The sequence below is a fragment of the Eublepharis macularius genome, chromosome 4, assembly GCF_028583425.1.
Source record: "Eublepharis macularius isolate TG4126 chromosome 4, MPM_Emac_v1.0, whole genome shotgun sequence".
Taxonomy (NCBI): Eukaryota; Metazoa; Chordata; class Lepidosauria; order Squamata; family Eublepharidae; genus Eublepharis; species Eublepharis macularius.
In genome coordinates this window covers 78,321,591-78,338,076 of record NC_072793.1, presented here as the reverse complement: position 1 = coordinate 78,338,076, position 16,486 = coordinate 78,321,591, and the positions used below count along the sequence as shown (strand labels likewise).

The following is a 16,486-nucleotide window of genomic DNA, read 5'->3' as shown; positions in this document are numbered from 1 at the left end:
ATTTGAACAAAGCTCTTTTTCAAACTCAGTCTTTTCATGTTCAAAGCCCCCAAGTTTTTTTAATCTAATTTGAATCTTTCTAAAAGTTGAACGTAGGAAAACCATTATCTTTTAGCTATTAAATCCTCCCTTGTCTTCAGTTTGCAATCTCCTTGTGAGAATTCTAATAAATCTCCATAAGTCAACCACCCCGGTTTGAAAATCATCTCCCTTCTGTAAAACGCTTCCTGTGTTGAAATTTAAAGTGGTGTCTTCTGTGTTAGTCACAGTTATATTTGTTCCAGATTCTCAAAATGGCTCTCCTAATATAGTGATTTTTAAAGTCTGCATTGACTGTTACTTTCTCATACCACAAATAGGCATGCCATCCAAATCTCAGGTCATGATGACCTTCCAATGTCAGAGTCTCTCATTTCTCAGAAGCATCCATTCTTTCATCCATATTAGACACGCAGAGACATAATACACTTTCGAGTCCGGTAGACCAAGTCTGCCTCTCTCCTTCACATCCTGTAAAATTTTATATTTAACCCTTGTTTTTTCCCTTGCCATATAAATGTTGATACGTCCTTTTGCCACTGCTTTACATTTGAAGTTAACATAGGTATTGTCTGGAAGAGGAATAACATTCTAGGTGGGAATTTCCTAGAGTATATGAACAAGAATAGTTTACTTTTTGTCTTTGCATATGGAATTTCTATTGGTGAGTATTACATTGTTGTACACTCAGACTTTTACTTCTATTCTGAAGAATAATTCTTTTATATATTTAAAAAGGAAGTATTTTGGGCAATTTAACAATTAGTTTAATTAGTTCAACAATGGAGATGAATAAACAGGCTCGGCAGAGGGTTTTTTTTTTAAACAACCTGAAATAAAGAAGTTAGATTTGATTCTGAATAATGGAAATTTTGATTGAATAGAGATTTTACAAAATATACTCAGTAATAGAACATTTACTTTGCATGCAAAAGAACCTGGGTTCGGTCTCTAACATCTCCACAACCTGAGGCCCTGGAAAGCTGCTGTGCCAGTAAGAGTAGATGACACTAACCTTGATAAACTAGAGGTGTGAATTCCACAGTATAATTATTTTTGAGTGAATTTGTATTTCTCTTGGCTGTCCTGAATCTTTTGCCATCAGCGTCACTGGGTGCTTCCAATAGTGTTACAGAAGAGGGAGATATAGCCAAACAGGTTACAACTGCATCAATGTCTGGATACAACACTGCTTGCAAAGCCATGTGTAAGCTGTTCCAAGTTTCTTGAAAGAAAACTGGGTGGGAGCAAAATTAATAAATAACTCTATCTTTTGTTCCTGTAGGTCCACCAGGAAGACGAGGAAAGCCTGGACGACGAGGAGAACCAGGTAAATCCTCTGTGCGTCATAAAATGATGCTGTTAAATTTTATACTTAAATCCTGAGATGAAATTTATATAATGTCCTTTATTATCACATTTTAACATGGAGAACTTATTGCCCTTCGTTCACCCCCTCCTGCCACCAATATGGGCTTAAGCTATCAGGGTAACTACTTCTGTGCTATCAGCACTGTAAGCCTTGATTTGTAGACCCAGTGCCCCAGTTTACAGAGTGACAGGACTACACTCTTCAATATTTGTTTTCTAAGGTGAAGATAGAAGCATCCCTGAGAACACACCCCATGCATTCTTAACCATGCCATAGATGCGTACAGATCTGATAAAGAGGAGGAGGGAGAAATCTAACTATTAAGTCCAGAGTCTGAACTGCAGCACAGTTCTCCATGTGAGGCAGGCAGGTTAATCAGAGTTAGTTTTCCCTCCACAGTCCAGGATTCATAACCAAAGTTTTTAATCCAATCTTAAAATCATGGAGGGGGAGGGGGAGGTGAGAGAGAGCAAGGGAGACTCTGACTGGCTAATTCTGGTTAACCATTTTGCCTGTGATCATACAACACAGATAACCAAAAATAATTTTTAATTAGGATTCTCCATGCAAGAAGGGAGAAGAGCATAGTGGTAGAAGAAGATAGAATATTCTGATTAGTGTGTTGGGCTGGGATCTGGGAGACCCAGGTTCAAATCTCCACTTAGGCATGAAGTTCACTTGATGTGGACCATTGGTTCTGCTTCAACCTCACCTAATCTCACTGTGTTATTGTGATGGCAAAGTGGAGTAGGGAATAGAGATGGGAATGAACCACAAAAAACCCAAACCATGAGGTTCATGGTTCATGAGTTTTCATGAACCAGGAACGCGAACTGGCACAAACTGGGGCAAGTTTACAAACCAATTTGTGGTTCATGGGGTTTAAATGCCCTTTTCCAGCCACTTAGCAGCAGCAGGGAAAGGGGCATTTAACAGTTTAAAGGGCCCTTTCCTGCCTTGCAAGTGGCAGGTCCCTTTAAAATATCAGCTGGCAGGCGGCAGGGGGGATCCCCCCCTCGCTGCCTGCCAGCTGATAGTTTAAAGGGACCTGCCGCTTGCAAGCAGCAGGGCCCTTTAAACTGCCCAAACACCAGCCTCCACTCCAACCCCCATGCCCAGCCCCAGCCCCACAGTTACCTTGCTCTGCGGGCCCGTGGCATCCTCCTGCGAGGGACTGGAAGGCCGTTTTTGGCCTCTTCTGCCACTGTGTGGGCCCACAGAGTGGCCGCCCCTCAAATGGCCACTGCTGCAGGCGTTTGAGGGGTGGGAAGGCTGTTTTCAGCCTCCTCCGCCACCCTGTGGACCTACACAGCAGTGGAAAAGGCCAAAAATGGCCTTCCCGCCTCTTGCGGTAGGAGGAGAAGGATGCCGCAGGCCTTCAGGGCAAGGTAAGTATGGGGCAGGGGTGGGAGCAGGGGTGGGGGCTGGGATGGGTGCTTGGGTTTGGGCAGTTTAAAAGGCCCTGCCACTTGCAAGCGGTAGGAAAAATTTATATGACCATTTCCCTGGGGAAATGGCCATTTAAACTGCCCCTTTAATACGACCCAAACAAACAAGTAGACCAGTTTGTGGAAATGAGCTTCCACAAACCAGCCTGGTTTGTGTGTTTTTTTGGGTCATAATTCGATTCGTGTCCATCTCTAGTACAGAATAACCATGTATGTTATCCAGAATTCCCTGGAGGAAAACAAATATTTGTGATTTGGCCTGCAAAATGATTGTCCTTGAAACATTTAAATGTCCTCTTTGCAAAGCAGAAATTACCATTTCTAGATCAATCTATGAACGTTTCATCTCAAAGATAATTCTTGATTTTTATGGTCTTACTTTGCTTGTCTGATTTGAGAATAGTGATTCCATTCTAATATCAAACTGAAAAAAAATTACTCTTTAAAGATATTCTTTACTGACTTTGATCATTTGATTTGTGATGTAATCCATCTCAGTATCCTAGTTCTCATAAATTCCTGTTTCCTTCTGATTCCAAACTTTTCTAGACTTCTTCCTTGGGATTCAAAGATTTTGTAGAAAATGTGTGTAAGGACAAAACAAAAGTCTCATATAATTTATTATCTTGACCACATAGTTCATCTTCAGTTTATGAAATTATGAATTATAAAAGCATTATGAAATTATGAAAGCATTAATATGTCTTAACTTTGTCTACTAAGAATTTTCTTTTATCAGTAAGGGAAAACTAAGTAGCAATTATAGCTGTTTTTGGTGAAGAAGTCTGTGTACCGTGTATTTGAAGCAAAAGGAACACACACTGCAAGACTGGCAATGTGTGCCTGTCTTAATCTGTAACACAGCCTAACCAGAGTGCAGATCATCCTTGGTGTGCTAGTTTTGGCCTAAGTGCCAAGTGGTTTTGGCCTAACATGTATTATTGTTAGATAACTTAGTTTTGAAACTTTACCACACACAAACCAAGGCCTTGCTTCTTTGCCACAGCTGATAAATGTAAATCAATTTTTGTTTGGTTTTTGTGATAGCATCATTCTCTAGAAGCTCTTATGTGGTTACAACTTCACAGCCTCTAAACAAATGCGGTCAGTGAGCCAGAAGACTCAGCAGTAGACTGGCTTGCATGAGAGAACTTTGGCAACTATTGTAGTTATCACACTGAAGGCTTTTAAAGACATATTTATATAGTGAGGCTTTCAGTACAACCTGGGTGTTTTGCTACCCTGAGCACAGCATGGTGGAGGTACCGATCTACTCACCATGAACTCAGTCCATAATCCTTTGGGCCATTGTTGTTTTAGTGCAAATGAGTTCATGTTTTTACATTTCTTCTGGAAACGTAAGCTACAGAGTAAGCAAGAGAGTTTTTGTTGCTTTCAGTGGTTTTATTTCTCTCTCATAACTGCAAAGCCAGACAAGGAAACAAGTGATAGAGCAGCAACACAGAGAAAAAAGCAGTGTAAACTATTTGGAATGAAGCAATTGTCACTTATCAGGTGCAAAGCATTTCATTCTCAAAGGAATGTCCCTCCCCCCCATATCATCTCTTCTCACTGTCAGGATCAGAAAAGATAAAGGGTTTGTAACACATGAAAGGGTGCCATAAAGAAACTTTCTGGCTCCTGCTTTTAGCACAGCTGCTTTCTCAGATTCTCAAGAGGTGATAGTCTTGCTACAGCTGTTCCTGTCTCACAGTGGTTTGACCTTCCAAGTTCCTGTTCTCAGGCATGTGCTTCCTCTTGCCATTGCTGATATTCATGTCTGAGCAGTGGTTTGATTGTTGCGTGCATTTTGTGTAGGTTCAGCTCATCTATTATACCTCAAATTCTATCTGGTTTGGTTCACATCCTGCTTGCTAGTCACAGGGCCGGCACGCCCATTGAGGCCAGGTAGGCGGTGACCTCAGGCGCGGGGTTACCGGAGGGAGCGCCAGAGGAGGTGCGGGGGGCAGGAGCGCATGCCACAGAGCTGCAGCCTCCTATCCCTCCCACCCCGCGCTGCAGCCGCCTGCACACGCCCCCGGCTGGATGCAGCAGCCGCGGGCAGGCGTTTGCAGCAGTGCAGGCAACCGAGCGGGAGAGCTCGGAGGCCACCTGCGCACCATCCTAGCCGCCTACTGCAGCGATCGGGCCTACGGCGTGTGTGTGTGCATGCGCATGCACAATGATGTCACATGTGACATCATCACGCAGGCCGGTGCGCACGTGGGGGGGGGGTGCCCGGCCAGCCACAAGTGCTGAAAACCCTGGCACCACCCCTGGCTAGTCATGAGCAGGTAGATGATCATTTGTTGAACTGTTGAGATGCATTTGAATGAACCATTCTCTGCTGATGTAGATACGAGCCTACTGGGTAGTGTAGTTTTGAGTCCAGTGGCACCTTAGAGACCAACAAGATTTTCAGAATCTAAGCTTTCAAGAGCAGAAGCTTCCTTCTTCAGACACTCTGAAAATCTTGTTGGTTTCGAAGTTGCTACTGGACTCAAATCTTGCTGTTCTACTGCAGACCAACACCTAATCATACTGGGCAGTTTTCTCGTTGTTAAAGATGCCATGTTAATTACTTTAGAGTTCCTTTCTTTTTCAGACACTTACTTCAGTCACTTAATTACTTACGCTTTGTTTCAGAAATGTTTCATTTGTTATGCTTTTTTTTTCTTCAGATTTCTGCAGTCCATACCCTATTGCATTTGTTCCCTGAATGCCCTTGCTGTTGATCCTATTGACTTTTACTGTGTAATCCACCTTTGGTCTCAGTGAGAAAGGCAGACTATAAACAAACACACAAATAAAATCATCTTATTTATAGCATATTTTGTAGAATTCTTTACAATTCTTACCTCCCTTGTATATCATGGAACATACAGTTATTTTCTCATTTTAAGGTAAGAATGTACTCTTGCAGATGATTGTGGCTGTGTTCCAGTTGTACTTAAAGCATTATCCCACAGCTGCTTTTGAAGACCAGCTTCTGAAGGACATGGTATACATATAATCATGGACCTCCTGCAATTTTTTAAAAAACTAACAGCCATGGAAGAGGGCAGTGATTTAGATTTGTACTGAGGTACAGGGGAAGGGGTGACTAACCCTTTTCCTCTGCATCGTTTTGTCATATTGTGTCAATTACCCACTCTGTACCCTGAGGAAAAAAGAGCAAATTAACAAGATCAGGGAGCTGTCCAGTACAGAAAGATAGCCTAAGGCTGGGCTTGGTTCAAGAATTCAGCAGGGGAGCTGTCCACAAGATGGGGACTAGGGAGCTGGACAATTTTTATGTTGCACCAGTGTCTTTCAGGTAGCACGTGAGCAGTTTATAGTGATGAATAAGTGGAGGTCTACTCTTGAAGGATTTATATCATATTTTCTTCTATAAGACTAACAAAATTTGTGGTAGAGTATGAGCTTTCGTGAGTCACAACTCACTTCTTCAGATACAGCTGTAAAGAAGTGAGCTGTGGCTCACAAAAGCTCATACCCTACCACAAATTTTGTTAGTCTTATAGGTGCTACTGGACTCTTATTCTTTTCTACTGCTACAGACAGACTATTACAGCTACCCATCTTGATCTATATTTTCTCTTGAAACTGAGCAGGGAAACGGTGTCTTGCTGCCAAGGAGGTGCTAATCTGTATACAGATGGTTTCCATCTATGTTCACTGTGGTTGAAGTTCCTAGGGCTCAGAGGTGATTGTGTCAAGGCCTGGAGGAATAAGCTTAGTCAAGCATGTTCAACAGATACATCTCAGAGTCCTTGGTTCATGCACTCCATAGACCAATTCAGGGCTTGCCAGAGCTTCTCAGGCTCAGGATGCATCAGGGTCATCAGCATGTTCTTCCTCCTCTTCTGAGAAAGTGCCCTTGGGCTTCAGGAGATGAGAGACCTTGGAAACCAGACATAATCATGACATCATTTTCTTCCTCCATTATCTTGCTTATTTTATTCATTTATATTCTGCCTTTCCACATTTCAAGGCAACTTACAAAAATCAACATTTGCAATATAAGCATTAAAATAACAACAACAATAATAACAGCAACAACAATAATTATTTATAGTCTGCCTTTCTCACCAAGTTCCAAGGTAGATTGCATATTGCAAGTGACTACAATATAATCAATAGCTAGAATATTCACAAAGCAAATATACAACATGATCAACAGGACATTCAGTGAAAAAGAATACAATAGGGTATGGTAGCTGCAAATTTGAAAGACTAGCAGAAAGTTGAACACAGAGATGAAACCTTTCTCAATTTAAAGCATAAGTAATTAACATGACATCTTTTGCCATGTCAAATTACTTGCTAAGAACATATCTACATCAGCAGATAGTACCCAATAGGCTAGTCTATAGTCCTTGTCCTTTACCAAGGTATTTCTCTGAGCTATTACTTATGACACAGCCAAATAATTTGAGTAGAAAGCCTTTCTGAATAATTCGGTCTTGCATAGTTTGTGGAAAGCCAGGAGAGTGGGAGCTTTCCTATAAAGAATTTTTTATTGGATGGGTTCACATACATTCCAAGAACATGTTACAACAAATATACCCCTTTTCGCAATATGCTATCTCGCCCTCTCCCCCTCCCCCTTTTCCATATTGACTCCCAACAGCACTCTGACCCCTTTTCCCCTAGTAACTAACTCTAGTCTAAGTAGCTTTTCTCCTAACATTTAAGGCAAAGTTTTGTCTTATATTTCTAATTCTCTCATATTCAATAATTATCAAGAGACCACAACTGATCTTTCACATCCCATTTCTTTTCTACATATTTTTTAAATTTACACCAATCTTCTGCAAATTCCTTTGGATTTTGTTCTCTCAATTTCCTTGTTAATTTGTCCATTTCTGCCATGTGCAACAATTTCTGGATCCAATCTTGAACTTCTGGTAGCTCCTCCTGTCTCCAGTGTTGAGCATAGAGTAGTCTTGCAGCCATTGTCATATAATATACCAAAACTCTATCCTTAACATTAACAGCTTCCATATTTAATGAGAGTGGGAGCTTTCCTGACCTCCTCAGGCAGGCCATTTCACAAGATGGGGGCTATTACAGAGAATGTGCATGTACAGGCAGTTATTGATTTCGCCCAACTGCAGGGTGGTATCTGCAGAAGGCCCAGTTCAGATGAGCGAAGCAGCCTTGGCAGAACATAGGGAGAGGTTGTTTCACAGATATGAGGGGCCAAGGTTATGAAGGGCTTTGAATATAATAGTCATCATGATCTTGAACTGAGCCCGGTAACTGATGAGTAGCCAATGGAGTGACTGCAGAATGGGAATGATATTCACGCTCTGCCTATCTCTTGAAAGTAATTGAGCTGCAGCGTTTTGCACCAGCTGGAGTCTTCCAAGTTGAAGAGAGACCCATGTAGGGTGAACTACTTGTTAAAACAAAATTCTTAGATAACAACAAATAAAACAAAAACTAAGTCATCACTATTTTACATGCCTATCGATCAACCAAAAATAACCCTGCAACAGAAGAGATAGGTTTTATTTGTCATCCAAAAGGATAGCAGAGAGGGGACCTTTTGTGCTTTCTGTGGCAATCCATCCTGTAGAAAAAGATCCACAGTTGAGAAATTCTAGGTTCTAGCCATTGAGTGAAATTTATAGACAACATCAGCATGATACTGGCGACTTTTACACATGTTAGATAATGCACTTTCAGTGCACTTTAGTGTTTGCAATTGGATTTTCCACTTGTAAACAACAGTTAAAGCCCATAAAGGGTACATTATCAAATGTATGTAAAAGCAGCCACTGTCAGCAGAGTCTGTTGGGCAGGTTTTAATTTGGCTGATATGGGGAGGTGTATTCTAAGATGTGAAGGGCTTTATCGATAAGAAACAACATCTTGAATTGAGTCCGATGCCCTGAACAGAACACTGGGGAGGCAGCATGTACATTTCTTAAGTAAGCTTGAAGTCAAGGAATTTGTTTCAGAATGGGCTAAATGTGTGTCAACTGCTGAAGCTCAGCCATAAGGTAGCCATTTTAACAGAAGTTTTAAAGTTGCCCTAGGGCAGATCCACATTATATTAGTCCAACCTGGAAGTTGCAAAAGCATAGGTCACGGTAGCTAGGTCAGGTGAGTCTATCTGTTTCAAAGACTAACAGATACAAACAATAAAAGGTTCTATACCAAAAATTGCACGATTTGAGTCCAGTGACATCTTAGAGACCAACAAGATTTTCAGAGTGTAAGCTTTCAAGTGTCAGAGTCTTCACTCTGAAAATCTTGGTGGTCTTTAAGATGCCACTGGACTCAAATCCTGCTGTTCTACTGCAGACCAACATGGCTACCCATGTAAAACTATACCAAAAATCTGTTCAAAGTAGGGGCCCAAAATTGGGCTATTCACCTGAACCTCATTTATCACAGGTAAATCAATATCTGCCAGAATGTCAGTATCCCCTACCAGCATCCCTTTTATTTTATTTAGATTTAATTTTAGCTTGTTCTGCCTTATCCACCTCATCGGTCAGCACTAATTCTTAACAAGATGCTTCTAGCTGGCTTTATGTACTGGCTTGTTTTAAATGGCTTGTTCTGATTTATTTATTATTGATCATTTTTATACTTTTTATGATTCTGCTGTGTTGTAAGCCACCTCAGGCAGGTCTTTGGGGAAGTGGCCAGTGACAGGAGGCAAGTTCAGGGTAAGTCCTCAGCCTGTATGCCCTGTTATTGGCCCTCCATTGTAACTGGTTGCCCACTGTGTGAGACAGAATGCTTGATTAGATGGACCACTGGTCTGATCCAGCTGGGCTCTTCTTGTGTTCTTGTACAAGTGGCATATATATTTTCTAAAATAAATAAATTCTAGCCGTTCAGTTAAAGAAATATAGAGGTGGGTGCCATCAGCAAAGTTCTAGCTAACATTCAGAAGTCTGTGGTATTCTAAAGACACATTTATCCTTTCAAAACAAATCCCACTGATCAAACCAATAATGTCCTGCACAATCTCTACTGCATCTCTATTTCTTTTATGAAAATACCCTTCAGAACAGTTATGTTCTATACATTCTGCAAAATAACAGAAGTGCGGAAGCCTTTCTTACCTTGCTAGGTTTACTATTCCACCAGGTTGGGGGCATGACAGAGGAACCTCATGGGCCACTGTTGTTTTTACTTCTTTGTAAGCGGGCAATTTCAGGAGGCTTTGCTCAGATGAGCAATGCTTTCTTGGTACAACATATCAAGAGATGTGGTCCTATAGATAATGTGGTTCCCTAGCCATAAAGTATACCAGTATAACAGTAAGGTACCTGATCTATACCTGACAAAGTACACACATTCAAAGCCAGGTTCTGTGTACAACTGCAAAGGAAAATATTTCAAAAAGGATTATCAGAATACCTCGTTACCAAATTAGGGATGACGTAGGTCGAATATCCAAGTGGAGCAAGTGCAATAACTGAATCAGTCAAACAGGCTTGGATTCCACTAATCAGGACAATAGCCTCCTATAATGGCTACTATAATTATAATTATAATGGAGGAGCAGGATCATATTATTTACAGATCTGGCATTAGTTACCAGTTAGCTTGGTTGTAGATGATTAGGGAGGAACTTCCCTACAATTCTTGTAGCCTGGATGGAGAATCTGATGTCTCTTAATACAAGCAGTCTTCCAACAGCTGTTTGTTCCATGTCTACACCCCACTTGGAAGTCAAAAGCTGCATACCACATTTATTTTGTTTATAAAACATTTGTTTGTTTGTTTGTTTGTTTGTTTGTTTGTTTGTTTGTTTGTTTGTTTGTTTGTTTGTTTTCTGCCTTTCTCACTGAGACTCAAAACGGATTACACAGTATGAGATCAGTACAATCCATATCAAGGACATTTCCATACAGTACCAAGGACATTTCCATAAACAATGCCATAGGGTAAATAGATACCAGTTTAAAATGACATAGCATTAGCAAGAATCCAATACAAAATAGAAAAAAATGCTGAAACAGAACATAGTCACTTCTAGGATTGACATTAAACAACTTAAAGCACAGGTGGTACATAGACGTACGTATTTAAAGCAACCGATCATATGAAAGGCAACATAATGGTGAATAGAGATGGGCACGAACAGCAATACGAACAAAAAAAAGCCACGAACAGCCCAATCTGCTGTTCGAGAACAAGCTGTTTGTGAGGCCTCATTCTAAATGAACAGGTGGTCGTTGCAAGCCTTGTTCATTGCTGTTCGTCAAGCCAGACTGGCACCTGCAATCAATTCCCTTGGCAACGTAGGTAGGTATTGTCTGAACTCTGTCTGAACTCCTGCTGTTGCCCTGGAAACCCCAATCTAAGCCCAATTTAGTTTGATAGGCAGGTCTTCCTTCCAAGTGTGGAGCTCCACATCTGTTACAAGAGAGCAAAGACCATGGGGGAGGGGGGGCTCCCAGCTCTGGCTAGTCTTTGCAGACAGTGGAGAGGGAGAGACAGCTGCTGTTGGCATTTTGATAGAAAGACAGGGAGACTGTATTGGAGCTTGAATTTTCTTTGTGTGTGGTGGGATAGAGATCTACCCCATCAAGTTCCAGGGCTGCTGCAAGGCTCTGGGGCCAAGCTATTATTATTGGTACCTTTCCTGGTACCTGCTCAGGTCAGGTTTCTGGGAGTGCTGCAGTAGGGATCTTGACCAAACTTGGATGATGGCTGGAGGAGAACCTGCTGGCCCCCACGAACAGCCAACCACGAACATGTTCGTGAACAGGGTCATGTTCGTGGTTGTTCGTGAGTCCCTGTTCGTGGATGGCAATGAACAACGAACATCATGTTTGGGTTTTTTTCCTGTTCGTGCCCATCTCTGATGGTGAAGTCTATGGTCCCTAACTCATTTGTGAAGCATCTGAGACCCCATTACTACAATACAGCCCTCCCATTTGAGTTAAAAACCTTTTTGAATAATTCAGTTTTGCATCATTTGTGGAAAGCCAGAAGACTAAGGAGAGTGGGGGTTCTCCTGACCTTCTCAGGCAGATTATTCGGACTGCTGTTGATTTCGCCCATATGCAGCCTGGCACCTGCAGGAGACCATGTTCAGATGAGTGAAACTGTTGTAGAGGAACATAGGGAGGGAGGAGGTCCCTCAGGTATGCTGGACCAATACCATGAAGAGCTTTATATGTAATAACAAATACCTTGAACTGAGCATGGTAACTGATAGGTAGCCAATGGAGTGGCTGTAGGATGGGAGTAATGTTCATGCTCCTGGTCGTTCTTGATAACAGTCGAGCTGCATCATTTTGCACTAATTGGAGCCTCCTAGTTAGCTTAGATGGGAGACCTATGTATAATGCCTTACAATAGTCAAGCCTTGATGTTACCATACCATGGATCCAGGTGGCCAGGTCAGCCGTGTCGAGATAAGACGCCATCTTCCATGCAAGATTGAGGTTGTAGAAAGCACTTTTTGTGGCTGCCTTAACTTGTTTTTCTAGTAGTAGCACTGGATCCAATATAACTCCTAGGCTCTTAACTGAGTCTGCAAGGGTCAGACGAATTCCATTGAAAGTGGGGAGTACAAAATCCTTCAAGATCTCTGCCTTTCCAACAAGCATCACTCCAGTCTTGTCTGGGTTCAATTTCAATTTGTTGTTTTACAACCATTTTACCACAGCTGTCAGGCAACAATCTAAGATTTCTACTGCATCCTGTGGGGACCTGGATAGTGAGATATAGAGTTGGGGGTCATCTGCATATTGGTATAGCTGCGAATGAGTTCTCCTAAAGGCTTTACATAGAGGTTGAATAACATGGGAGATAAGATTGCCCCTTGTGGAACCCCGCAAGATAGTTCCCATTCTGGAGATATCTGATCTCCAACGGCCACCCTTTGAGTCCATTCCATGAGAAATTAGTTAAACCAGTCCAGGACACATCCTCTGATGCCCACTTCTGTTTCTAAACACGTCAACAGGATGGCATGGTCTACTGTGTCAAAGACTGCAGATAGATCCAGGAGGAGCAATAAGGAGGCATGGCCTTTGTCTGTATTCAAACAGAGATCATCCACTAACACTACTAGAGCTGTTTCTATCCCATGCCCTGGTCTGAATCCTGATTGGAAAGAGTCCAGAGCACTAAAGTTGTCCAAGAAGGTCTGGAGTTGGTCATCTACTGCTCTCTCAATCACTTTGCCCAGAAAGGACAGATCAGAGACTGAGCGATAATTGGCCACGTCATTTTTGTCTACGGATTGTTTCTTAAGTAGCAGATGGATAACAGCCTGTTTGAGCTGCTGGGGAAAGCTGCCCTGAGCAAGCAATTGATTTACAATATCTATAATGTAATAATAATATAATATAAATATAATATAATTATACTTATTAACATCTTTTATTATATATGTATTCTCCTGAAATCATAGTTAATTAAGTAACTATAAGGTAATATTCATTCTAAAGTAGTGATTGATATTCTTTTCAGAATTTCTGTTACACACACACAAATGGGGATTTCCTTAAAACCAAAATATTTCTTGATCTCTCTGTATGTTTGTCATAGTTTTGACCTTCATTTTCTGTGTGTTGATTTTGAAGGTATTACTTCCATGATGAGTACAGACAAACTGCAAATATATTGACTCACTTGATTCTACATGATCCATTTTATGTATTTCTGGTAGTAATTTGGTTGCTTCATTTAATTGACCCCACATGTTTTACAAGAGCAGACATTCTAGCGTGCATTTCACGATATTGGCTGGTGAACTGCAGAGTTGTTGTGTTGATGATCTTTATGAGATAGCGTCTTCTGAAAGAGTTTGCCCTTTAAAAATCAGTTAGTTTTACAATGAAACTACAAGATGCTTCAAGTGACTGGAAATCATGCTCGTACTTAAAATTTTGTATGAGTGTACATGAAGGTGACATGCTGTGCTTGACTTTGCTGGCAACAATTTAATAGATAGCTTGCTGTGAGGTACAGCGGTGGTTTTCAAGCAAAAAAAATCTGAATTTTTTTGAGAAAGCATATCAAGGGTTCCTCACTTAAATCAGTAACACCAAGCAAACTTCTCTGAATGACAATTTGAACACCATGGACAATCTTTCCTTGCACTGTAGAACTGCTGTGAAGTACTGGATGTTTATAGGGCATACTCTCTGTTCAGTCAACAAGTATGAAGCCTAACAAGCTGCACGTAAACAGAATGTGCCCCTAAAGATGGAAAGCATTCCTGTGCTCCAAATGGGGAGTCCATAGCACCCAGGGTCTCAGATCCAGGCTATTGTGGAAGACTGTGTTTTATTAAAAAAGGAATTACTTAAATAGAAGAAATGAGTCGTATAGAGAAATCTGGTTATAACTGGTGAAGGGTGGTGTTGAAAGGGAACAAAAAAGAACTGTGAATTAGACAGACTAATTGAAATTAAAGGAGCAGAAAAAGATGAGAGAATCAAGGGGGTGATCCAGAGGATAGACATGGAAAGTACCGGTGAACATAGACTGCACAAATTATGTTTTAAAACCAGGTGGAAAGAACAGAGAGTGGAACAAATCTTGGGATTCAGAGGTGAGGACCAGGGTGAAGAAGATGTTTGGGTAAGAAACAATAGACATGACGTGGGGGGGATAATAAAGTGGCAGCCTAATCTTCACTCAGAAGTAAACGTTCTTAAGATTGCAGGTCTCTAGTTGGCCTCTGCCACCTTCTCAACATGCTGTTGCTGGTTAGTAAGTTTACCAAAGAATTTGGTGACCACATGAGAAGACATGCACCTCTAGTATCTGCAACATGGGAAGGCAACTCTGATTCCCTGAATTTATGATCAGTTACTCAACAAACTATGTGACTCAGTAGTAGTATAGGACCAGCTTCCCCTGTTGGATACGTACACCCTGTAGTAAGTTCACAAGTAGCAACCACATAATAAATGGTTAGCTGTAGTCAGGTTGAGTCTACTTAACATAAATAGCAGACAGAAATTCCAGAAGACTAACAGTATTTATTCAGAAATGTTAATTGTTTCCAGTATTCTTGCTGTTTTAACAATTTTTCACAAGATTTTCCCAGTACACAATGATCTAACAAGTCTGTGTGCCTTGATCTTTGTACGTATATGATATGGAAGGATGCAAACAAGTGAGAAACATAATATAACGAGTTTAGAGTTACTGTTTTAGTTTAGTCATGTGGTGGCCATAATTTTTACATATTCCTAAAATAGGTTATGCTGGCAGCAACGTCAAGGGGGAGAAAATACTAAGGTCAAATAGTGAGCATTTTCAGTGTTTGATCTTGTCTTCTGGGATTGTTAGTTTTTAAAGATAAACACACACACCAAGGACTTACCACTTGAATAACTTGAATAACTCCAGTTTACAGTATTTATCTGTCCATGCATTCTGGTATCACACTCTCACAAAATAAAGAAGTACATCTTATCTCAGTAAAAGGAAATGGAAGGCATTCTCTGCATTAGTTGCCTCAGGTTTCAGTGTTTACTGCACACAGGGCAGCTGGGAAATAAGCAACCTTTCTCCTGCACAGGTCTCAACCACCATCCTATATATTTAATACTTCACACATTGCATTTTTGGTGCATATATGTTAAAAATTTGTGTAATGTGTGATATTTGAATAGGCTACATTTCTATTTTAAATTCAGGTACGCTTTGGTTATATGAATTAGTGAGCCACTGCCAATTTGCCCTTTGTAAACACACAAATATGTAACCTCATCAGATTATACTGTTTTAGCAGATAGTTTTGGAGGTTAGATACAAGAAAGTACCATATGCTAAGAGAACATGCAGATGCCTATATGATAAAATTGAAAACGTTGAACATATGATTATAGAGTGTACCATACTTAATGAGCGGAGGGCTAGCTTAACAATCCCTTGCTCTACTTAAAAATATGGAACTACCTAATATGAGAGCCCAGGTGATGTGGTTACTATCAGATACAAATGATTGCTGCCTATGGCTGAGAGCGGGGACGGTGACGCACGGCGACAAAACCAGACCCAGACATGTCTTGGGATAAAATAGGCCACAACGTTATTGAAACACAATAAGGAGCATTGGCGCAGCATGTGGGTCAGATCCCTGCAAGCATCAGCTGGCCCACCTGTTAGCCGATGAACCCCACCCCCTCAGCCAGGCTGAGGGGGGAACCCAAGGAGTGACATTGAGGGGGAGTCACCTGGGTGTACACCCCTGGGTGGACTCCCCTGCCACCTGGGAGTGAGTTTTCCTGGCAGCCCCCGAGCTGGGCATGCCCCTCCATAACTCACTCCAAAGATTCCTTATGGGAATCCCCTCAGAGGGGGCCTGAAGCCAGGCCCTGCCCCCCTCCAAACGAGATCTGATCCAATGCCAACCGCCATGAGAGCCCACTGGGCTCCCCACCAATGCTTCTACAACTGAAGCCAAGCCAGCAGGCCATCCCGGATGTCCTGCAGCCAGATGTCCTGCCCCCAACTGGCAAGGTGGACCCCATCAGGTCAGAACAGGGGCTCCAAATGATGAGAAATGTCCGGGTGCCTGATGAGGAGCCCCCCCCTTCCCCAAGATGTAGTGCTCCATGGCACGAGCCAGCCTCTGCCTGATGCCGTCCACCTTCTTGGGACATCGTGCCCCACGCCAGAT

General features: G+C 41.7%; 1 protein-coding gene across 1 annotated transcript in view; it reads left to right on the top strand.

Moving 5' to 3' along the window:
• The window catches only part of LOC129327368 (collagen alpha-1(XXIII) chain-like), a 507,186-nt gene that overhangs the window by 333,461 nt on the left and 157,239 nt on the right, over nucleotides 1-16,486 (top strand). Inside the window, exon 3 of the mRNA XM_054975948.1 lies at nucleotides 1,325-1,369. Coding sequence (XP_054831923.1) covers nucleotides 1,325-1,369 — 45 coding nt within the window. The remainder of the gene's footprint in view (nucleotides 1-1,324; nucleotides 1,370-16,486) is intronic.